This window comes from Myxozyma melibiosi, assembly GCF_037950935.1.
Source record: "Myxozyma melibiosi strain Phaff 52-87 chromosome Unknown BZA70scaffold_12, whole genome shotgun sequence".
Classification (NCBI taxonomy): domain Eukaryota; kingdom Fungi; phylum Ascomycota; class Lipomycetes; order Lipomycetales; family Lipomycetaceae; genus Myxozyma; species Myxozyma melibiosi.
The window spans coordinates 108,704-130,906 of NW_027042926.1; the positions used below are offsets into that span (position 1 = coordinate 108,704).

At 54.4% G+C, this 22,203-nt stretch overlaps 8 protein-coding genes across 8 annotated transcripts; 5 read left to right on the top strand and 3 right to left on the bottom strand.

The window, feature by feature from the left end:
- The first annotated feature begins 1,183 nt into the window (after positions 1 to 1,183).
- On the top strand, positions 1,184 to 3,251 carry BZA70DRAFT_75263 (amino acid permease-domain-containing protein). Its single transcript, XM_064915382.1, has one exon. The coding sequence runs from the start codon at positions 1,320 to 1,322 to the stop codon at positions 3,075 to 3,077; it is 1,758 nt and encodes a 585-aa protein (XP_064766330.1). The 5' UTR covers positions 1,184 to 1,319; the 3' UTR covers positions 3,078 to 3,251.
- On the bottom strand, positions 3,228 to 4,282 carry BZA70DRAFT_75442 (uncharacterized protein). Its single transcript, XM_064915383.1, has one exon. It carries the CDS (start codon positions 4,045 to 4,047, stop codon positions 3,379 to 3,381), a length of 669 nt encoding a protein of 222 aa, XP_064766331.1. The 5' UTR covers positions 4,048 to 4,282; the 3' UTR covers positions 3,228 to 3,378.
- BZA70DRAFT_302205 (major facilitator superfamily domain-containing protein) lies at positions 4,101 to 6,399 on the top strand (the record flags this gene model as incomplete). Its single annotated transcript, XM_064914735.1, has 3 exons — positions 4,101 to 4,408; positions 4,459 to 4,619; positions 4,681 to 6,399. The coding sequence occupies 3 exons, from the start codon at positions 4,101 to 4,103 to the stop codon at positions 5,967 to 5,969; spliced, it is 1,758 nt and encodes a 585-aa protein (XP_064766332.1). The 3' UTR covers positions 5,970 to 6,399.
- Positions 6,400 to 7,191: 792 nt separating this feature from the next.
- On the top strand, positions 7,192 to 9,774 carry BZA70DRAFT_76573 (permease for cytosine/purines, uracil, thiamine, allantoin-domain-containing protein). Its single transcript, XM_064915384.1, has 2 exons — positions 7,192 to 7,775; positions 7,824 to 9,774. Exons 1-2 carry the CDS (start codon positions 7,640 to 7,642, stop codon positions 9,359 to 9,361), a joined length of 1,674 nt encoding a protein of 557 aa, XP_064766333.1. The 5' UTR covers positions 7,192 to 7,639; the 3' UTR covers positions 9,362 to 9,774.
- A 1,415-nt stretch (positions 9,775 to 11,189) lies between these two features.
- Positions 11,190 to 13,949, top strand: BZA70DRAFT_283374 (mitochondrial protein Pet127-domain-containing protein). The gene is made up of 3 exons (XM_064913421.1): positions 11,190 to 11,960; positions 12,021 to 12,984; positions 13,047 to 13,949. Exons 1-3 carry the CDS (start codon positions 11,278 to 11,280, stop codon positions 13,809 to 13,811), a joined length of 2,412 nt encoding a protein of 803 aa, XP_064766334.1. The 5' UTR covers positions 11,190 to 11,277; the 3' UTR covers positions 13,812 to 13,949.
- Positions 13,950 to 14,403: 454 nt separating this feature from the next.
- On the top strand, positions 14,404 to 15,576 carry BZA70DRAFT_283376 (Alpha/Beta hydrolase protein). Its single transcript, XM_064913422.1, has one exon. It carries the CDS (start codon positions 14,481 to 14,483, stop codon positions 15,471 to 15,473), a length of 993 nt encoding a protein of 330 aa, XP_064766335.1. The 5' UTR covers positions 14,404 to 14,480; the 3' UTR covers positions 15,474 to 15,576.
- Positions 15,577 to 17,689, bottom strand: BZA70DRAFT_283377 (permease for cytosine/purines, uracil, thiamine, allantoin-domain-containing protein). The gene is made up of 2 exons (XM_064913423.1): positions 16,907 to 17,689; positions 15,577 to 16,848 (listed from the first exon to the last, which is right to left on the bottom strand). The coding sequence occupies exons 1-2, from the start codon at positions 17,406 to 17,408 to the stop codon at positions 15,665 to 15,667; spliced, it is 1,686 nt and encodes a 561-aa protein (XP_064766336.1). The 5' UTR covers positions 17,409 to 17,689; the 3' UTR covers positions 15,577 to 15,664.
- Positions 17,690 to 18,889: 1,200 nt separating this feature from the next.
- Positions 18,890 to 21,723, bottom strand: BZA70DRAFT_291337 (fungal-specific transcription factor domain-containing protein; the record flags this gene model as incomplete). The annotated part of the gene is made up of 2 exons (XM_064914285.1): positions 18,890 to 21,378; positions 21,444 to 21,723. 2 exons carry the CDS (start codon positions 21,721 to 21,723, stop codon positions 18,890 to 18,892), a joined length of 2,769 nt encoding a protein of 922 aa, XP_064766337.1.
- Positions 21,724 to 22,203: the final 480 nt, after the last annotated feature.

A 22,203-nucleotide genomic window follows, 5' to 3' on the forward strand; every position in this document is an offset into this window, starting at 1 on the left:
TTTTCTCTCGTTTTTTTGCTTCTAATCTATCATCGCGGCTCTGCTTAGTGCTTCTTAGTGCATTGGCGGCTGAGATGGGGAACCTGTACTGCTGCGGTGGAGTCGGCGATAGTCTGCCGCCTACAAGCGAGCACTGGTGCTCCACTCTGCTGTCTCCGCTTCTGCCCGCTTCTAGCACTTGCCGTTAAAGGTGCGACTGCCGAGAGATAGCTGTGCTTCTATCTGTGTGGAGGCAGTGGTGTGTGGTTCTGCAATTACTACTTGTTCTTCTACTTCTACTTCTGCTCTGCTTCTATAGTATCTACACTCGTATGAAATCATCTGAACAAGTCAGGGACAACAGTCAACAGCAACAGCCAGTCAGACGCCACCGACGTTGACAAAAGACACGTATAGAATAACACAGCAGCTGCAGACTTCTGCAACTCCACTCCACTCCACTCTGCCTTATCTACAAACTATCATCCCAATTCTCGGCACCTCCTGTCCTTGTACCTCGTGTGTCTGGGCAAGTCTTGACGACCGGCCTGACTCTTTTGTCTTTTGTCCGTCGTTTGATTATGTCTTCTGTTTTTCTACGTTATCCTCCTACTCCTCCTCCTCCTCCTCCTCTCTGCGCTTCTCTGCATTTCTCTGCATTTCCTGCTCTCCTCTGCATCTCTGCTCACCAGATGACATGAGATCAGCGGCGTCGCTGGGCGTCACTAGTCGCCCACTAAAACCGCACTATGCACGTTTAAAGTTCACCGCCCTCGACATTCGACACAGTGCCGCGCGTGGCTTATCAAGGTTTCGGAGGCTGGCGTGGGCCAATCGACGTCGTCGCTAGTTTTAGCGATCTGCCCTCCTTCCCTCCGTCTGCACAATGGACGCCGGTCTGCGCTACTCCCGTGCGAGCGCCACCCGGCGCCACCTGCCCGTCGCTCCTTATACCAGACCATCGTTGTTGATCGCTCCTTGTGCTTGTAGAGCTGTAGTATATCAACGACCGGGTGTAGTTTGTAGAAAGTACCTATGAAATAAGTAGCGAATGGCTTACTAGATGATTATTAGTAACTGGTCACGTTCCCTCCTTGTCGTCCCTCCTTGTCGTCCCTCCTTGTCGTCCTGTCGCTCGTTGTGTCGACCCGTGTCGCTCCTTGAGACATTGTTAATTAATCTTGGTACCACTCCTCGTCCTCTCTTCCTCACCGCTCTTTGTCTCTCTTTCTTTATATAGTCGCCCGCTCCTCCCCCCTCGGTCCCCTCCTCCTCCTCTTCCTCCTCCCTCATTCCCTTTCTTCTCTCGTCTCTCATAATCTACCCCCCTCTTACTCGCAATGTCTGAGAAAAACTACAAAGTATCCGGTGAGGCCCCCGCCTACACCACCACCGTCGAGTCCGGCTCGAGCACCTACGGCCAGACCACCGAGGCTCCCGTCGGCGTCTGGGCAAACTTCAAGGACTCCTTCCGCCCCAACGATACCTACCTCGCCAACCGCGCCGCCGCCGCCGGCCAGCACGAGTATGACATCGAGGCCGCCGCCAAGCGCACCGCCGCCTCCCCGCTCGCTCGCAAACTCAAGGGCCGCCATCTGCAGATGATCGCCATCGGTGGCTCCATCGGCACCGGTCTCTTCGTCAACTCCGGCAAGGCCCTCCACAACGGTGGCCCCGCCTCGCTCCTCATCGCCTTTGCCCTCATTGGCGCTATGCTTTACACCGTCGTGCACGCCCTCGGCGAGCTCGCCGTCCTCTTCCCCGTCGCCGGTTCGTTCTCTACCTACTCCACCCGCTTCATCGATCCCGCCTGGGGTTTCGCCATGGGCTGGAACTACGCTCTGCAGTGGCTCGTTGTCTTCCCGCTCGAGCTCGTCGCCGCCTCGATCACGCTCTCGTACTGGAACGTTGACGTCAACAACGCCGTCTGGATCACAATCTTCTGGGTCGTTATCGTCATCATCAACTTCTTCGGTGTCAAGGGTTACGGTGAAGCAGAGTTTGTCTTCTCCTTCATCAAGGTCATCGCAGTCATTGGCTTCATCATCCTCGGAATCGTCCTCACCTGCGGTGGCGGCCCCAAGGGCGGCTACATCGGTGGGAAGTACTGGCAGGATCCCGGCGCTTTCAACAACGGCTTCAAGGGTCTCTGCTCCGTCTTTGTCACCGCTGCCTTTGCCTTCTCCGGCACCGAGCTCGTCGGCCTTGCCGCGGCTGAGACCGCCAACCCGAGAAAGACTCTTCCTTCGGCTGTCAAGCAGGTCTTCTGGCGTATCACCCTCTTTTACATCGTCGCCCTCACCCTCGTCGGACTCCTCGTGCCCTACAACGAAAAGCACCTGCTCGGAGCCTCCTCCGTCGACGCCACTGCCTCGCCCTTCGTCATCGCGATCCAGAACGCCGGAATCAGCGGTCTTCCCTCGGTCATGAACGTCGTCATCATGATTGCCGTGCTCTCCGTCGGCAACTCGTCCGTCTACGGCTGCTCGCGCACGCTCGCCTCGCTCGCCGATATGGGCCAGGCTCCCGCCATCTTTGGTTACATCGACAAGTCTGGCCGCCCGTTGGTCGGAATCGTCATTACCTCGATCTTCGGTCTCTTTGCCTACGTCTCGGCCTCGTCCAAGGAAGGCCAGATCTTTGACTGGCTCCTTGCTCTTTCTGGTCTCTCGTCGATCTTCACCTGGGGCTCCGTCTGCCTCGCGCATATCCTCTTCCGCCGCGCCTGGAAGCTCCAGGGCCACTCGCTCGAGGAACTCGCCTTCCGCTCGCACCCTGGTGTCATTGGCTCCTACTTTGGTCTGATCCTCAACTTCCTCGTCCTCGTCGCCCAGTTCTGGATCGCTGTCTGGCCCACCGGAGGCACCCCCAACGCCTACGACTTCTTTGTCTCGTACCTCGCTGCCCCGGTCGTCCTCGTCTTCTACATCGGCTACAAGGTCTGGTTCCGACCTCCTTTCGTCAAGCCCTCGACCGCTGACCTTGTCACCGGCCGTCGCGAGATCGACATCCCCGCCCTGATCGAGGAGCTCCAGGCCGAGCGCGCCGCCTTGAAGCAGCGCAACTTCTTCTACCGCACGTACAAGTTCTGGTGTTAAGTCTTGGTTTTCTTTTCCTTTTTCTTTTTCTTTTTGCTTTGTGTCTTTGTTTTAGTACTTTGATGAGTCAAAGTATGGTTGGTCTGGTATTGCAGTAGTAATCTTTGCTGGTGTTTTAACATTTCCTTTTTTCCTTTTGTCTTTTTTCTTTTTCTCTTTGTTTCTTTGTTTTTTTCTTTGTTCTTTTGTCTATCTTATGCTTTGTGTTGAGCCATAGCTATATGCTATGGTGCAAACTTGTAAAATATGTGTCATTCTGATAGTTCAAAATCATTGTTTTGTGAATAAAAGTGATTTTTACTTAACTATCTACTCCCATGCGAATATTCTTGGTAGTGTGACGGCAGATGACGAACAGCACAAGCACACTTCCTGTAGTAGAAATAGATTCCGGTGTATATTTAGTACTGTTCTCGTTGCTAACTAACATGCCAACATCCTCGTCAATAACGAAATCGGTGGCTTGTATTCCAAATTCATCTGGTCTCCGTGCGTCGTGGACGATGGTCGAGCGCGGGACTTCCGGTGCGGCTGCTATCGAGGAGGTCTTGACTGTTGTTAGTAAGCGTACGTGTGTTGATAAAGGCTGGCTGGGTGGGGGAACCACGGTGTTCTCTGCGCGTAAAAGATGAGCGCGAAAAGATGACGAGGGAGGAGTAATATAGATCAGGGTCCTTCTCGACATCTTATCGATATGCATTAGAAATAGAGGCAGGAAGTAAACATTGGTGGTGGTGAGGCGCTGCGATATGACGCTAGATTGCGCCATATCAGGATAGGAACAGCAACTTAGGGCCTGACCACGATGACTCTCTGCCATGGCGTAGTCTCCTCTCTCTCTGCGTGTGTTTGCACGGGAATGCGAAGGGGTTCTTAAACTGCCTCTTGTCTGTCTCCTTCTCTTTCTGTCGTGTATATTCTTGGTTTGTAGTGCAGTCGACTTCAACAGTGGTTTCTGGTACGATTTCATCACGCTTCTGATAAGAACTCCACATCAACATCGACTCCACAACCTAAGCTGCAATGCGCGACGATAATTACTCTGAAAAGACCGACGAGTCTGCGACTCTTCTCTACCAAAGCACCAGCAACAACATCCTCGCAGACTCATCGGACTCCTCCTCCTCCTCCTCCTCCTCCTCCAGCGATATCAGCGGCAAAAAGATAGCCGCGGAAATTTATCAACATGAAGTCGAGGAGGACTCGCTCGTCGACGAAAAAAGAGGAGGAGGCACGTACGGTGCGCTCGAGAACGGGGATGCGTCCTCGTTTATCGAGAATACCGAAGCTGCGCAGAGAGAGGAGATTGAACGTCTTCTTGCTGCCGGATTGTATGTTTCCCTTTCTACTTTCTACATAACAACGACGACGACGCTAACAGAGCGGTGGGAAGACCGGCTTGGGACGAGCAGGAGGAAGAGGTCATTCGTCGGAAACTCGATTACCGGGTCATGATATGGGCCTGTGTTATGTTTTTCTCGCTGCAGCTCGTGCGGAATAACATCACAAACGCAATCTCTGCCGACTTTTTGATCGATGCCGGTGCGTACTGCTTTTGCTTTGCTGAATGGAGTGTTGAGTCTTGTGCTGACGATAACATTAGGCCTCGCGCAAAACGAGTACAATCTCGGACAGACTGTGTTCCTAATCTTCTTCCTACTCTGGGAGATTCCCTCGCAAGCCCTCGTGCGCAGATTCGGGGCCGACATCTGGCTTCCTATCCTGATGACTCTCTGGTCCATCATGTCAACACTCCAAATCTTCATCCGCGGCCCCGGCCTTTTTCTCTTCACGCGCGCAGTCATCGGCTCCTGCGAAGGCGGCTTCGTCCCCGGCCTGACATTCTACCTCTCGTCCTTCTACAAAGCGAACGAGCTCTCGATGCGCTACTCGTGGGTCTGGTCCACGCAGTCCGGCACAAACGTCATCGGCGCACTGCTCGCCTCGGGATTCATCCAGATCGGCGGCTCGCTCCGCGGATGGCAGTGGCTGTTTTTGCTCGAGGGTATTTTGTGCACTTGTATCGGCATCTCGTCGTTCTTCGTCATGCCCTCGCTCAGGAAGAAAGTTGTCGCGCGCGTCTTCACGCCGCGCGAGACGGCGATCTTGCGCGTGCGTGTCGCGCACGATGATCCGTCAAAGAAGAATCAGCAGGACACCATCAGGTTCAAACGCGAGAGCCTGGTCGACGGCGTCAAGCTCCTGTACGAGACCGTGACGGACAAGTACCTGTTCCCGATCTTCATCCTCGGTTTCGTGGCCTTTGTGCCGTCGCAGACGGCAAACTACTACCTGACAATCATGTTGCGGCAGCTCGGGTTCACGCAGACGGCGACGAACCTGCTGACGATTCCGTACGCGATCATCAACATCTCGATGACGATCTGGTTCTCGCGTCTGTCGGACCGGTACGGCGTGCGCTGGCTGTTTGCCGTGCTCTCGGCGCTCTGGGTGCTGCCGAACCTGATCCTGATCGAGGTCATCCCGGATTTTTCCTCGCGCTGGCTCCGGTACACGTTCATCACTCTCATCCTCGGGTACCCTTACTACCACCCGATCCTGATCTCCTGGATCTCCGCCAACGCAAACAACCCAAGCCGCCGATCGCTCGGGTTCGCGGTGTACAACATCGCCGTGCAGGCGGGCAACATCCTTGCCGCGAACGTGTACCGCGAAGACGACGCGCCGTTCTACCACCGCGGCAACGGCGTGCTGATCGCGCTCAACCTGCTCTCGATCATCATCGCGGTGGCGATCTGGCGGTATTTCACGTACGAGAATAAGCGGCGCGAGAGGCTGTGGGAGATGTTGACCGAGGTCGAGAGGGAGGAGTATATTGCTGCTTCCGGGGAGTTGGGAAATCAGCAGTTGCATTTCAAGTTGAAGGTTTAGTTTTTTTTATTCTATTTGGATTCTGCATGAGTGTGTCTTTTGCATTGGTGGAGGGGTGGTGCGTGGGTTGGTTGGGGTGTGAGAGAAGGTGTATGATTTAATGTTGCATTACACTTATGTTACGACAAAAGTTTGGTGAAGAGAGTTATTGTAGTCACTACTATATAGTTATTATGAGAATACGAATATCTCCAACAAATCTGAACTGTGTCAGTCGGAGAACACCGACGATTCTCGACTTGTTATCTATCGCGCTGTCGGAAGCTGTTCTTGGCGGTGAATACCAAGTCAAAAGGCCGACTTTCTGCGTCCTTATCTATTCGTGAGGTATTCAGCATCTCGGCGGGGTTTTACGAGACGCAAGATGACGAACGAGTCGGAGAGGTGTCGACGTAAGAGGATGGAAGGTTCGATACTTTCATTTAGGAGCAAATATGAGGATGACAGGAGACAGCACTTCTCCTCAACTACTATAGCATAGCGATCCAGGCAGACTCCACGTCGTCAGTAAAATAACAAATAGATAAGAAAGACTATCGTGGAAAGAAAATAAAGACAAAGAGAGATAAGAGATGGCTCGGCGCCGAGAGCACGGAGCCACGAGAGCCCGCGATAACAGCCGCGTGGGCGGATCGGCGACTGCTTCTTCGATGCTTTCTTGAGTTGTGTCGCTTGACTGCTGGCAAGGCAGTGTCATCGCCTGGGTTTAGAGTGGATTTGGTGGATTGTGATGTTTGTAGTGATGAGCAGGAACCTGATATGAGCAGGGACATGGAGTAGGGAACAATGGTCCATTGTCGTCTTACTGTAAGCGAAAGCTCTGGCTCACGACCCCGTCCGAGCGCTCGTCGTCCTCGTAAAAGGGTAGAGTAATCCCACGGTCCTGCAAACAACCCACGCTACGCCGCCACCGCTGTCGACTACACCGCCTCTATTCAGTGGGGAAAGAAGGAAGGCAGAGGTACCTGACCAAGAAGCAAACTGATGGCTAGAAAGGGAAACTGCGAGCGCCACGGGCGTCCGCCTCCGCCAGAGTCGAACCCGCCGCTCTCGCTTAGCGGGTGATTGAACCCCTCACTAACTTTGGCTCTGTGGGTCGACGATGGCAGCCGCGTGGTCTTTGCCTATTGTTCTTTAATCGAAAGAACGGAGGGTGATGCGTTTTTGGAGGGGGGTAAGATGGTGGGTGAAGGATGGTCGAAGAAGGAAAGAGAACGCGAGAAGGTCTGCGTTGCAATGGCGGAGTTGACTCTGGGCGCGGCCAAGACATCTGATTCAGTCATTGGCAAACGATTATTCCAGAAATCCCAGAATACATCCCGTATTCTGCTACGCTGTTCCTATCCACCATCTCATATCATCCGGAAGCAAAAAGGAACGGGGAAAGAAGCAAGCAAAGCAACCGAGTGGCGAGACAAAAGTGGGGATGTGTGGGGAGACAAGGGCCTTGACAGGCCGGTGTGCCGTCCGATATTAACAGTTCTGGCATTGTCTCCGATACCTGATACCGATGATTCTGGCTGAGATCACCCAAGACTTTCCTGTCTGTTATCTGTGCATGTGCAATACCCCCCGATATCCGGCTCGCGAGTTAAAAGCCCCGCTGCCTCCCTCCTGTCTTTTTTAATTGCTGCCCTCTCAGTGCTACTTCATACCTAGAACATTCAGCGATGGCTAAACAGGCTTCTTTTGAAGTCTCCGAGATTCCTACCGACTACGCCGAAAACCCCTCCGGCGGGTTCTGGTCCAATCTCCACCAACGAGTCGTTCTCGACCACCACGACAAAGATCGGCAGAGCAACAAAGGTACGTCCACATCTTCTTCCTGAATACATGATGCTAACGAAACGGTAGATCTCGACCCCGTCCCCGCGGAAGGCAGGACCTGGTCTGGCTTGGACTACGTGACCTACTGGATTTCCGACAACTTTTCCCCCTCAGGCTGGCGTAAGGCCTCGTCGTTGATGGCAATCGGCATGTCCTGGCGCACAGCGCTGGTCAACGTCGCCATTTCAGAGGTGATCATCGGCGTGGTCGTCACGATCAACGGATACGTTGGCGCAAAGTACCGGATCCCGTTCTCGATCCAGGCGCGCGCGTCGTTCGGGTACTACTTTGCGTACTTGATGATTCTCATGCGATGTATCGTCGGCATCTTTTGGTACGGAATCAGCACCTATACCGGTGCAGAATGTGTCCGGTCGATGATTTACGCGATCTGGCCCTCGTTCCACAACGTAAAGAACCAGCTTCCGGAGAGCGCAAACATCGATACGCAATTCATGATTTCCTACTTTATCTACTACATCACCGTCCTGCCGCTGCACTTGGTGCCAATCTCGAAAATCCGCTGGCTGTTCACCATCAAGGCCGTCACGACGCCAATCATCGGCTTCGGCATGATGGGCTGGACCATCAAGAACGCCGGGGTCGGCAACAACTCGCTCTGGACGCAGGGAAACACCGTCCACGGAAGCGCGCTCAGCTGGGCGTTCATGCAGGGCCTCTACTCCAACATTGGCGGCTGGGCGACCTTGGCCATCAACTCGCCCGACTTTACACGCTACTCAAAGAAAGTCAGCAACACGTACTGGATGGCGATCGCGCTGCCGTTCACTGCGACCTTGATTTGCTTCTTTGGCGTCGTCGGCGCGGGCGGGTCGAAAGTCCTCTACGGCGAGATTCTCTGGGACCCTCTTCTTTTTGTCGACAGGTGGACTTCCAAAGGTGGTCGTGCTGCCGCCTTCTTCTGCGCGCTCGGCTTCTACCTCGCGCAGGCGGCCGCGAACGTTTCTGCGAACTCGATCTCGGCCGCGAATGACCTCAACTGCATGTTTCCTCGGTACATCAACATCCGCCGCGGCCAGATTCTCGTCTCGTTGCTCGGCGGATGGGCGCTGACGCCCTGGAACATTATGACCTCCGCCGCTAGTTTCCTGTCGTTCATGTCGGGCTACACGATCTGGCTTGCGCCCATCTGCGGAATTTTGATCTCGGACTTTTACTTTGTGCACAAGCGCAGGTACGACGTCTGGGAACTGTACAATCCCCACGGCATCTACCGCTACAACAAATACGGCACCAACTGGCGCTCCTTCGTCGCCTTCTTCATCGGCTGGGTTCCCCTTCTCCCGGGCTTTCTTCCCAAAGTGAACGCAAAGATCTCGATGATCCAACCGATGATCAACTTCTACTACTGTGGATACTTCTACGGCCTGCTTGCGCCGATGCTGAGTTATTACCTGCTGTGCCTCGTTGTGCCTGCGAAGGAGACGATGATTGAGCATGCGGTGTATTGCGATGATTTGCTGATTGCGAGAGATGTCGAGGAGATTGCGTCTGAGGGCGTCGATTCGGACTCGTACGGCGATCAGGAGAAGAAGACTCTGTAGCTGTTTAGTATTTTGTTGCCTTCCTTTTATCATTCTGCCCTTATTTGATTATCATGTTTCTTGAGGTTGTAGCAAATCGTATCTTGAATTACCTCTTATGGTACCCGTACCCTGCGCAAGATGTTCAAATAGTAAACCATTAGTTTTAAATTCGGAATCTCCAGTCTCGAGTAAAAACTCGTCGGCAAGTATTGCTCATAAAATAGATCTATAACCAAGTCCAGAAGTGGACCGGGTGTCGTACATCGGCTTTTCTATCAGCTTAGTCATAATGCGCATAAGCACGAACTGCAAACCTTAAAAAAAATCTCCCTCGAAAACTCCCATCCCAACGCGCTTTGTACATTTTTTCTAACACATTTCCACCAGTCAGTCGTCGAAGTTGACCCCCCGGCAGAATCCTCTGCACTTTCTAATTCTGACAGTTTGAAGCTTTGCGCTTTTTGGACTGACGGATTTGGAGCGGAGCGGTATCGAAGAAACTCAGAAAAGAAAAAGAAGAACCGACGGAGTGGATAACGAAAGTTCGGATGGTGGGCGGCGGGAGATCATTGACTACGCGCCTGAGGTGGCGGGTAGGCGCGCAGTCTTCTTCCTACGGTAGCGGAGCGATGAGGATGGTGGGTAGGCCGGTGTGGGGTGGTGCTGGTGCTGCTAGTGCTGCTGCTGCGACGGCGAAGGTGGTTGGGACGTGGAGCGCGTGTGGCAGGGGAGGTTTCGCGCGGTGGATGTCGACGGAGGGGACGGATAAGCCGATGAGCCGGCAGGCCCGGAAACGAAGGAGAAGAAAGTTGCGAAAAGAAAAGGGAGAGAGAAAGAGAGCGCTTAAGGGGACGACAGAGTCGGAAGCGAGTTCAAAGCAGGAGAAAAAATCATCACAGAAGAAGGGAAAATCAAAGACAGTGACGGAATGGTTGCCCCAAAATATGGGTCTGCAAGACAACTTGAAAGCACCCGGCAATACGAGCGATATGCTCGCCTCGGCTAGGGATATCCTTAAGGATATCATTGTGTCCCACAAGGATATAGAGACAGCCGTACAGGGCGCGCAGCAGGGATGGATCTACAAGTTTCTGGTAGCAGCACGTCGGTCAGAGAAAGAGTCTAAGGAGTCGGAAGGGTGGGTTGAGAAGTTTCAGGTAGCGGTCCGTCAGGCAGAGTTGAAGCGAGCGGCTATGGAAAAGTCTGGCGACCCAAAACAGTCTGTGGAGACAATTGCGATCCAGAACGCGCAGGCGATGCTCAAGGAAGAGGATTTTGAAGCCGCAGAGAACTCAACTGTGGAGAAACCCACACTCCTGGCTGTGAATGGACCGGCCGACGAGGTGCTTGCGCAGGAAGAGGGGAAAGCGGGATTTCCAGCAGCAACGCCTGAGGAGCTATTCCGGCAAGTGCATGCACCCCGGTTCTTTGCAGAAGCAAGCGGTGATTCCATCTTTGAACCCGAGCGACAAGCGCGGCCAGCAAGGGGGAACCAAACTATGGAGGAATCCAAACCCCGGGCCGTGAATAGACTGGTCAGCAGCGTACTTGCGCAGGAAGAGGGGAATGTGGGATATTCAGCAGCAACATCTGAGGAGCCATCACGGAAAGTGCATGCACCCCGGTTCTTTGCAGAAGCAAGCGGTGATTCCATCTTTGAACCCGAGCGACAAGCGCGGCCAGCAAGGGGGAACCAAACTATGGAGGAATCCAAACCCCGGGCCGTGAATAGACTGGTCAGCAGCGTACTTGCGCAGGAAGAGGGGAATGTGGGATATTCAGTAGCAACATCTGAGGAGCCATCACGGGAAGTACGTGCACCCCGGTTCTTTGCAGAAACGGTCGGTGATTCCACCTATGAACCCGAGCGACAAGCGCGGCCAGCAAGGAGGACCAAACCTGTGGAGGAGTCCAGACCCCGGGCTGTGAATAGAATGGTCGACACGGTATTTGCGCAGAAAGATGGGAAACGGAGATATTCAGCGCCAAAATCTGAGGAGGCACTCTGGAAAGCGCATGTACCCCGGGTGTTTGCAAAAGAAACCGGTGATTCCACCTATGAACCCGAGCAACAAGCGAGGCCAGCAAGGAGGAACAAAACTGTGGAGGAATCTACACCTCGGGCTGGGAATAGACCGGTCGGTAATGTGCTTGCACAGGAAAAGGGGAAAGTGGGATTTTCAGCAGCAACATCTGATGAGCCATTCCAGGAAGTGCATGAACCCCGGGTGTTTGCAGAAACGGTCGGTTATTCCACCTATGAACGCGAGCGACAAGCGCGGTCGGCAAGGAGGAATGAGAGTATGCACTCCCGGTCTAGGCCACCCCGCTCCTCACTTCCACGGTGGCCTACTCCTCGTGAGCGCCAGCCAATCTCATTACAAGATGACAGCGGAGCGCATGCGCTGAGAATCTATGACGATATTTCGGATCGTGGCGAGATCGATACTGGTGAGCTTGGAGCGGAGTATTCGAAACTCGGAGAGGACGCTATTTTGGAGGCAGCGGTTGTCGTTCAGGCGTCGCCGGCAAAGGAGATGAAGATTGTTCCGGCGCCTGGAGATGATGTTACGGTTCCTCCGACGCTGGCGCATGGTCTTGACAGGGTGTTGTTTAGGTAAGTTGATCTATGTTATGATTTTACAAAGAGGCCAGCGCTGACAGACTCTATGAATAGCCCAGGAGTCCATATGCTACAGGATCCACGAACGGGAGTCTACAATTTCCCCGCCGACCTGAAAAACATCATGTCGGTGCACGATTTCGACTTTGACGCGCTGCCGCAATACCAGCCTCCCTCGGGGGACTCTGTGCTTGAGAAAGTAGCGGTGAAGTACAAGCGCAGATACTATGGCTCGACCTCAAACATGACTGTTATTCTGTCGCAGTTCCATTTCTTTTTGTCGCGCGCACGCCCGCTGCACGTGCCGCAGCTGTCAAAGGCATTCCAAGTCCAGCCGGAGTTCACCAAGGGCTCGCTCTCGGCCGCGTCCTTTTTTCTGCGCTACAAGCCCAAGACCGGCACCTACGCCCTCGACGTCGACAAGTCCGAGGACGAGGACATGATCCTGATGTGGCTCGGCCGGTCGATGGAGAAGCAGCTCGTGACAAACAGCACCGAGTACTCGCTCTTCCACCGCGAGAACTCGCACCAGCTGACGCCCGAGATGCGCGCCGACCGCGAGACGTACCATTACACCGCGTTCGGCGAGTTTATGATGCGGTCGCAGCAGGACGCGATGGACGCGCGGCTGCCGGGCGAAGGCACGTTTGATCTCAAGACGCGCGCGGTGGAGGCCGTGCGCTACGATATTGATTATATCAACGAGCGCGCGACCTGCGACTACCAGCTGCGGACGCTCAAGGGCGAGCGCGAGTCTTTCGAGCGGGAGTATTACGACATGGCGCGGAGCGCGTTTCTAAAGTACCTGCTGCAGGTGCGCATGGGTCGCATGGACGGGATCATGGTGGCGTATCATAACGTCAAGCGGTTGTTTGGGTTCCAGTATATTCCGCGCGAGGAGATGGACGCGATTATCCACGGGCCTTCGTATAGGAACATTGCGTTGCCGGAGTTCCAGGTCAGCATTGAGATGATGGGCGATTTGTTTGGTCGCGCGACTGAAAAGTTTCCTGAAACTGTAAGTTTTGTATTGTTTTTTTGATTGGCTGGCGATGAGTTGGTGCTAACGGTTGGGTATAGTCGCTACATTGCCTGATGCATTACGAGGAGCGCGATCAGGAGTTACATGTATTTGTGACTCCGATGAGCGAGGAAGAGATCGCAAAGACGCAAAAGAGAGAGGAGAGCCGGATGTTCAATGTCAAGAAGAAGGCGCAGAAGATCGCCGAGGCGATTCTCAATTCTGACGAGACGGGTGCGAAAGCGCGGAAGACGACAGAAGGGAAGAAGTGTGCCGAGGACCAGTTCAACAGCACGCTCGACGATGACATCAATTATACGATCCCGGAGCTCAAAGATAAACGCGGGAATCAGGTATTCGTGCACTACCGAATCGAAATCAACCACATAATCAACGGGGAACGGCTTCCACCATATACCCCGCCAGTGATCAAGGACGACGACGACTGGAAGATCGAGTACCTGATCTCCGAGATCCCGGAGCACGGCGACCGCGAGTCGGTGATTGAGTTTTCGAGAGCGATGCAAACGCGGAAGTTGGGCCGGGCGGGCTCGCACTCGAGTATGCTGCGGTCGTTGGGCGAGGCGGGCGCGAGGTACCAGGACCTGCTTGATGCGCGGGACCACGAGAAGAATTTCGAGACGTACGCGCCGGAGAGGGGCGAGGTTCTGTATCAGGAGCGCATAGAGAAGATGCGGGAGGAGATGAGGAAGAGGATGGAGAGCGGGGAGGAGCCGACGCTGGAGCAGCTGAAGGGGTATAAGGAGGTTAATGGGTTTTGGGAAAAGCCCAGTCCGAAGGAAAAGCCCTGGTCGAAGGAATAGTTGTCTGGTGTATATAGATAATCACTGCTGTACATAATCTACTTCTTGTTAACTTTGAGCATTGTTGCATTATTGTATTATTACGTAAGGAAGCGAGTCAGGCGAGTCATCCCAGACTGCAAATAAACTACAATTGACATCAAAGTACTAAAAACTAGAAAGCAGAGGCAGGTTGATAATCAAGAGCGAGCAGATTACGAAGAGCAAAGCCGGGATATGACTACCGAGAACGGGCATGGCCAAAGCGATTTGGATTTTCACGCAGAGCAAGTCTGGAAAGATAGTGGTCCGCGCGAAAGCTGGCGGCGAGAAGAGTGTGGAATTAAGGAGTGGCGTCTTGGGAAAAGGATCTATCGTCTTCCACGACTGTTTCTTGCTGCTGTGTCTGCTTTGCATCTATTGCATTTCATAAACTACTTGAAAGAAAGAAGAAGAGAGGAGCGGGAGGACAATCAGCGCGAGACGAGCAGCTTATCGGAGGCCGAAAGGTCGATAAGTGGCCTGCGCTATTCCCGATCAGGCAACCACGTAATAGCAATTGAGTTTACGAGGCCCAATGAGAACGAGGACGGAGCTGTTTATTATCCGCTCTCCTCCTCCTCCTCTTTCTTCTTCTTCCTCTTCTTCTTCTATACACCCTCCTCCGTCGTATTCTCCTCATTCACCACCATGTCCGACTTCAAGACCTTCGAGACCGAGCTCACGCTCAAGTGCGGCGTCACCCTGCCCATCTTCCTCAAGTACAAGACCTACGGTGATCCCAAGAACCCCGTCATCCTCATCCCGACCTGCTACACCGGCCGCATCAACTCGACCTACAACATGATGCTCGGCGACGACGACGCCGCCTCGCCCAAGAAGTACTTTGTCATCGTCGTCGGCCTCCTCGGCGGCTCCGAGTCCTCCTCGCCTTCGACCCAGCCCGCGCCCTTCGACGGCGCAAACTTCCCCGAGACCGTCTACGAGGACAACATCCACGCGCAGTACAAGCTCGTGCAGTCGCTCGGCTACGACAAGATCTTCGCCTACATGGGCTACTCCATGGGCGGCCAGCAGGCGTACTACTTTGCGTCCATGTACCCCGACAAGGTCCAGAAGATCGTGCCCATGGCCTCGTCCGCCCAGACCTCGGGCTTCAACTGGAACTTCCTCGAGGGCGTCAAGGCCACCGTCAAGGCCTCGTCCGACTTCAAGGCAAACACCTACACCGACCCCGTCATCATCGGCACCAAGGCCTTCGGCCGCGTCTACTCCAACTGGGCTCTCTCCTACGAGTGGTTCGAGACCAAGGCCTGGGAGGTCCACGGCTTCAAGTCCTCGGAGGAGTACCTCCAGAAGGACTGGGAAGAGCGTCTCACCACCTGGGACGCGCGCGATCTCGTGCAGATGGCGGTTACCTGGCAAAAGGGCGACATCGCGACCTTCGCCGACGGCGACCTCGCTGCCGCGCTCGGCAAGATCCAGGCCGAGGTCTGCGTCATGCCCAGCAGAACCGACCAGTACTTCAGATGGGAGGCCAGTGTTAAGGAGGTCGCGGCTCTCAAGAAGGGTGAGCTCCACATCATCGAGTCGGTTTGGGGACATATCGTCGGTGGTGGCGCGGGTACTCCTGAGGACAATGTCTTTATCAACAAGACTGTCGGCGAGTTCTTTGCCAAATAAGTGTAGCTCCTGGTTTGAGATATGAGTTATTTTGATTCTGATCTTTCTTTATGGCGATGTAAATATACAGTAATAACAATAATGATAACGTGACCATTTAATCATATAGTTCCATAGGTATTCCGTATTCAAATATCAATATACATAGCACAACCAAAAAAACGTATATATAAAAAACACTAAAGAACACTCTACGCCGACTTCTTCTCCATCGAATTCTCATCTGTATATCCGAGCTCCTCGGCAATATCATCAGCCGACGACGAGTTGATAAAGTCATCGATAAACACTCCCCGCTCGACATATGTCTCGGTCGCAGGCCAGAATCGGCAGACGACGTAGTACGACAGACAGGCGGCGCCAAAGCCGTAGAAGAAACCGAGGTCGTAGAGGTGGATCATGGCCGGGGTCGAGTAGATGTTTGACACGCTGGGAAGGAAGCCCGGGAGAAGAGGCACCCAGCCGATGGTGAACGCGACGGCGGACCGCCAGTTGAAGCCGCGGTAGTACTTGTACATGCCCTCGAAGTTGTAGAGCTCGTAGACGTCGTACTTCTTCTTGTGGACAAAGAAAAAGTCCGAGACGAGGATGCCGCAGAGCGGGCCGAGCCAGACAGAGTATCCCGACATGAAGTTGAGGAACGCCGGCGCGGAGGTGAGAATGTTCCAGGGAGTGAGCGCCCACGAGCCCAGGATCGAGGCAATGAACTGGCCGCGGCGGATGTTGATGTACCGCGGCAGCAGGCAGTTCATGTCGTTTGCGGCCGCGAGCGAGTTTGCGGCGATGTTGAGACCGAGCTGGGAGAGCAGGAAACTGAAGGAGATGAAGAACGCGGCCGCGCGGCCGCCGGACGAGGTCCAGTTGTTGACGATGAGCAGGGGATCCCAGAGGATGGTGCCGTAGAGGACTTTCGAGCCCGAGGCGACGATGACGCCGATTAGGGTCATGACTGTCGCGGTGAAGGGGACGGCGACGGCGGTGGCATAGGTTGCCGGCTGCGTGGTCGCGTAGCGGGAGTAGTCGGGCGCGTTGACCATGAGGGTGACGCCGGAGCCGATGTTTGAGTAGAGACTGCGCATGAAAGCCCAGGCGAGGGTAGAGCCGTGGACGGTGTTGCCCTGGTTGAAGAGCGAGTCCTTGCCGACGCCGACCTTGGCGACGGTCCAGCCCAGGAGCGCGAAGCAGGCGATGGGGGTCGCGATGGCCTTGACGAGGAAGAGCCATTTCAGGCGCTGCACGCCGACGTAGTGGAGGGGAAGACACATGACGAAGTAGATGACGTAGGCGGTCATGAACTGGGTGGTGATGTTTGCAGACTCGGGGAGGGTGTTGGGCACGTTGCGGAAGGAGGGCCATAGGGCGTAGAGGATTGATTCTGGGTTGTTAGCCTGGTTCTTGAACTGACTCTTAGTAAGTGTAGAAAGGGTACATACGAACACATTCGGCACCGGTATAAGCCTGAATACCGTACCAGAAGATGGCGACAATCATACGCATGAGGATCATGACATAGGAAAAGTAGTAACCAAAGGAAGCGCGGGCCTGGATGGAGAAGGGGATATGGTACTGCGCGCCGACGACACCGTTGATGGTGATGAAGACGCCCTGGAAGATGTTTGCGAGCGAGATACAGAGGAGGGCAAGTCTCCAGGAAAGACCGACTTCCATGACGGAAGCCGCGGCACGGAAGCCAGAGACAGAGAGATGGTCAGAGATCCAGAAGAGGGCGTAGTGGCGCATTCGCCAGGTGCGGCCCTCGAGCGGGACGGGGTCGAGGTCGGCATTACTGCGACGGACGTCGGAGGCAGAGTCGAGCTTGATGAATTGGTCGATGGAGTGCCAGAAGCCGGACTTGGGGGAGGAGGTGAGTTCGGTGGTGGTGCCGTTTGCGACGTCGAGGGGGGTCGCGCGGACTTCGTAGGTTTTTTCTTCCATGGTTGAGGAGGGTGAGTGAGGAGAGGGAAGACGAGGAGGGAGGAGAGGAAGAGGTGAGAGGAGGTGGGGCCATGAGATTATATAGAAGTAGGGGGGATCAATTAGGTTGGCTCTTATCTAGACGAGGCCGTGACTCTGACTCGTGGCGAGGAGGAGAGTCGGTGAGTCTATCCGAGGAGGAGTGTTGTGTGTTCTATTGTCATTATACTGTTCTACTATTATACAGTACTGTATAATACTGTTATCATATTATTAGAGTATTCTCTATTATTCTACAATGCTACTATTTTTCTATTGTTCTACAATTCCACCATTCTATCTAATCCTTCTATGAATTCATACACACCCAACAAAACATTGCACGCCACATCATCCGACGCTTAAGCTCATCCGTCGTCGTCGGCGCAAGCTGCGGCCTTGAACCTTGCCGCCCTGCAGACTTTTCTGCATCCGTTTCTGCTCACTCATATCTGGTTATGCTCTTGTTAGAATAGTCGGTCTGCAAGGCTGAACACGCGTACTCTTCAGATGCCACGCTATCGCCGCACCCGAGCAGCTGGATCAGCGGTACGGTGATCATCGCCAGTGATTGCTGCGATAAGAACAGGCTATTGTGTTATCTCCCGCTGTCTGTCTCTGTCTCTGTCTGTCTCTGTCTCTGTCTCTGTCTCTGTCTGTCTCTGTCTCTGTCTGTCTCTCCCGGCATCTCTGGCATCTGACGGCGGCTGACTGCCGGCCTGAAATGAGCAGACGGGCACAATCTTCCAACTCACATCATCCGCCTGCATGCGGGCTGCGGGCAGGGCGCTGTGGCGCAAATAAAAGACAAAACAGCCATCCGAGGAGGTTGGCACCTCGGTGTACCTCGAGGACTGGTTCTGGTAGTTCTTGGTGATGTTCTTGTTCTTGTTCTATTCTTTTTATTCTTCTTATTCTTCTTGTCTTCTTGTATTGTCTTCTTCTCATTACTTGATACAATACACTTCTTATCACGTCCGTGCTGCACCAGCACTGATAACAACCAGGCCGAGCGGAGGCCCGTCCGCCTCGCTCCCGGCCGCGCTCTGGTCTGTGCCCTTCGTGCCTGTTGTTGAGCGATGTTCAGAGACAAGAACGAGTACCGGATACCGTACCATACAATCCCAATAGTCTCGAATCTCATACAAGCACTAACATCGTAATAAGCACCACCAATCTACAATGCCCAAGTCTTTCTTAGCCATCCTCAACCTCGGCAGGGCGGGCTAAGCCGAGACAAGTGACTGCCAAGACTCTGCTCTCAGTCAGACAAAAACCGTATTCTTCTTCTTATCTGCTCTCGCATTCGACCAAAGTCAATGTTCTCTATCTTCTTCTCTATCTTCTCTTCTCTATCTTCTCTTCTCTATCATCTCTTTATCATCTCTTCATAATTATCAATTCACATTATTTACTATCTCAGATTGGAGTATCACCTCTTACACTTCTCTATATACACTGCCCTACCTCATCTGCGGACTAAACCCTACATCCATCATCCCCTCAATCCCCTCCCCCATCCACTGCACCCCTCCTCCCCCTCCCATCTCAATCTCAACCAACTCCTCCGTAAGAAAATCCTTCATCTCCTCCGTCAATCCCCCTTCAAACCCCAACTCCCCACTCAACTGCCCTTCAAACTCTCCCACCGCCGCCGCCGCTGCCGCACTACTTCCTCCTCCTTTCCCACCGTACTCTCCTACCATCTGCTGCTGCTGGCGACTTTGTAGAAACTCAAGCACACTCTGCTGCCGTGCCGCCTGCTCCTGCTCCTGCTGCTGCTGCGCCGACAGCTTCTGTAACCTCTCCCGCTCCGCCTCCAACTGCTTCAACCGCTCCAGCAACATCGCATTCTCCTCATTCGCCCCATACACTCCCCCCTCCACCCCTCGCGTCCCCATCTCAGTCACTTCTCCGCCCGTAAGCGACACCAGCCGCTCAGACGGCGTACCCCCCAGAATATTAAACGGCCGCGCATTCACCCCCGCCTGCATCTCCGCCTCGCCTGCTGCTGACCCTCCAGCTCCAGCTCCTGCTCCAGCGCCAAAATATCCTACTCGCGCTCCCTGCGCGTTAGAACTCGTTGATGATATCGGCGACGTAGACGTAGTCGTCGCTGTCACCGTCGTCGCTGTCTCTGAAAACCTGCTCTCGCCGCTATTCAATTGCGTCACCCCGCTCGTACTCCGCTGCTGCTGCTGCTGTCCTTCCATCGCTCTATCGTCCTCGCTTAGCAAGTTCGCCATATCAACCTCAAGCTGCAGCAAAAACGACTGCGCAATCAGCATGTCCTCGCGCATATTATCCAGCGCCGTCAGCAGGAAATCCAGCTGCGCCTTACTCGACTCCCGCACCGACGACGGCGTCGACCGCAGCGCCTGGATAAAACACCGCGCGCCAATGTACATGCAAAACACCTGGTACGGATCAAACCTGAAGGTCTCGTAGTGCGCTATGTTTTGCATTATCCGCGTGATCTCCGACGCCGACTGCAGACACTTGTTTGTGCTGTTTTCAATCTCCTGCTCCCGGCCCGCTACCTTCTGACACCGCGCGATCGTGGCCTGGTGCAGACAGATCAGCGACGAATGGATCGACATGTGCAGCTGCGCGACTTGCACCGACTGCTCGGCGTCAAACGACTGCTTCAGCGTGTTTGGCAGCGAAATCACAAACGTGTGCACTAAATTGTTCAGCATCCGGAACCGCTCAAAGAAATCCGGCGCGTAGGGAGTGTACTCCGTCGTCGCCGCGTCCCCGCGGTGCAGATGCCCAAAGATACGGCCAATCATCACCGTAATAACCGCCTTGGCGCAGAACGCAGACATCTTCCGAATATACGTGCACGTCGACGGACTCATCGCCGACCCGACCGAGCACGTCTCCTCCGCGACCCCCTGCTCGTAGTTTTCATCGTTCGTCGGCAGATTCGTCTGGATATCGAGCTCGTTCAGCACCATCGGCCACCCCGTGCCTATACTCGCATACCGATCCAGCAGCAGCGTGACCCAGAACGTCCGCCGCCGCTCCTCGATCTCGATCCAATCCTTCGGCGGCGGCAGACACCGCTTCACGCCCACCACGTTCGAGTCAATCGAATTCAGCTGCAACAACGTCACCATCCGGCACGCGATCCCCACCGAGATCCACGCCCGCGGGAAAAACATCGACCCGTACTCGTACAGCCCGATAATCGCCCACGACTGCACAAACGGCAGCGTCGCGATCCCTTCGCCAAACCCGCGCGTCTGGTGCTTCTCCAGGTATTTGCGCGCCCGCCGGTAGAATATCGGCGTGTACTGCCGGAAATTGCGCGACGCGGACGAGGCCATCGTCCACATCGCGTACCGCAGGTAGATCGGCGGCTGCATCGGCGGCGGGTAGTTGAGACTGGTCATGTAGCGCAGCTTGTGCAGCATCGGGTAGGATTTATTAAACCCTCTGAAAAACAGCTCGTTGAGCTCGTCGGTCACTTGCTTGGGCGGAAGTGGCTCGTCCATTCCAAGCGAGATCAGATCAAAGACATTCGAAGCCCCATCTTGTTTCTGCTCGTCCTCGTTGAACGTGAACGCCTCGAACGCGTATATCTTTTCAAACTCGTCATCGGGGCCTTGAGCACCCCCCTGTGCGCATCCAAACAGCGGATTCTGACTCTCCTCCAACCCATCAGCCGGCGACACCTGCTGCTGCTGCTGCGGCTGTTGAGGCTGCTGCTGCGTCGACGGGGGCGCAATCGAGCTCTTGAACGCCTTCAGCTTTGGCAGCGAGTTGAAGTCGCTCTCGAGCGTGAGGCGCGTGGCCTCCCTGAACGTGCTGTGGGAGCCAATCGAGTAGTTTCCTTCTTCGAAAGTAGGTGATTCACTCTCGAGACCTGCGAGGTCCCGCGGGGGATCGATGGCGGTGGGCTGTGATGGGGGACTATCGCGGCTATTAAGTAATCCCTCGACGTGTGCTGATATCGTTAGCCATGCATGCAATAAAACCAAAACAACAGACACCACTAAATCAAACACCCACCTAATCGCTCCTCGAGCATCTTGACATATCCCCTTCTCGGCCCACTCTTTCGACGCACCGATTCCTCATACGCACACTCATGCTTCAGCCGCGCGCAAGTGCCACACGACGGCCGCGCGCCATCGCATTTCAGCTTGCGTCGGCGACAGATCACGCATGCGATGCGTTTGGCGGGCTGCGGTGTCGCGCCCGATCCGGGCTCGGAGGGTGTGTTGGGCGGGAGTGCGTGGGTTGGCTGCGCGAAGCTGGATGCTGACTGCGGAGGGTTGGAGGCTGACATTTGTTGCTGCTGATCAGACGGGCTGTTGACGGAGACGTATTTTGCAAATCGGTGATGAATAGCAAGTGGATCCAGATACCCGCGATATATCACCGCGCAGGAGAAGAGTGCTCTGCGTGGGTTGGCGACTGTTATCGATGGATAGTAGACAGAGGCCGGGGTCGGTGGGCAGAGCAGGAATTAAATAAAAACGACGGGCGCTGAGATGAGCAAAACCGCGGCGCAGTTGTGCTGCTGTTGGGAGTTTGTCCCCAGACTTGACTACTATGTTGAGATCATTTATACATCTACAAGAACATTGTGAAGATAATAGCAATAGTAAGACCCGAGAACATTTACAGAGAAGAGGACCCGACGAGTGGCAACTGCGTCAGAGCCTGAACAACACCAATACACCTAATCCCAATCTAAGCACGCAGACCTGTAGCCCAACCCAACCAGCAGCCAACAAGCACAAGCAGCAAAGCAGCAAACAAAATA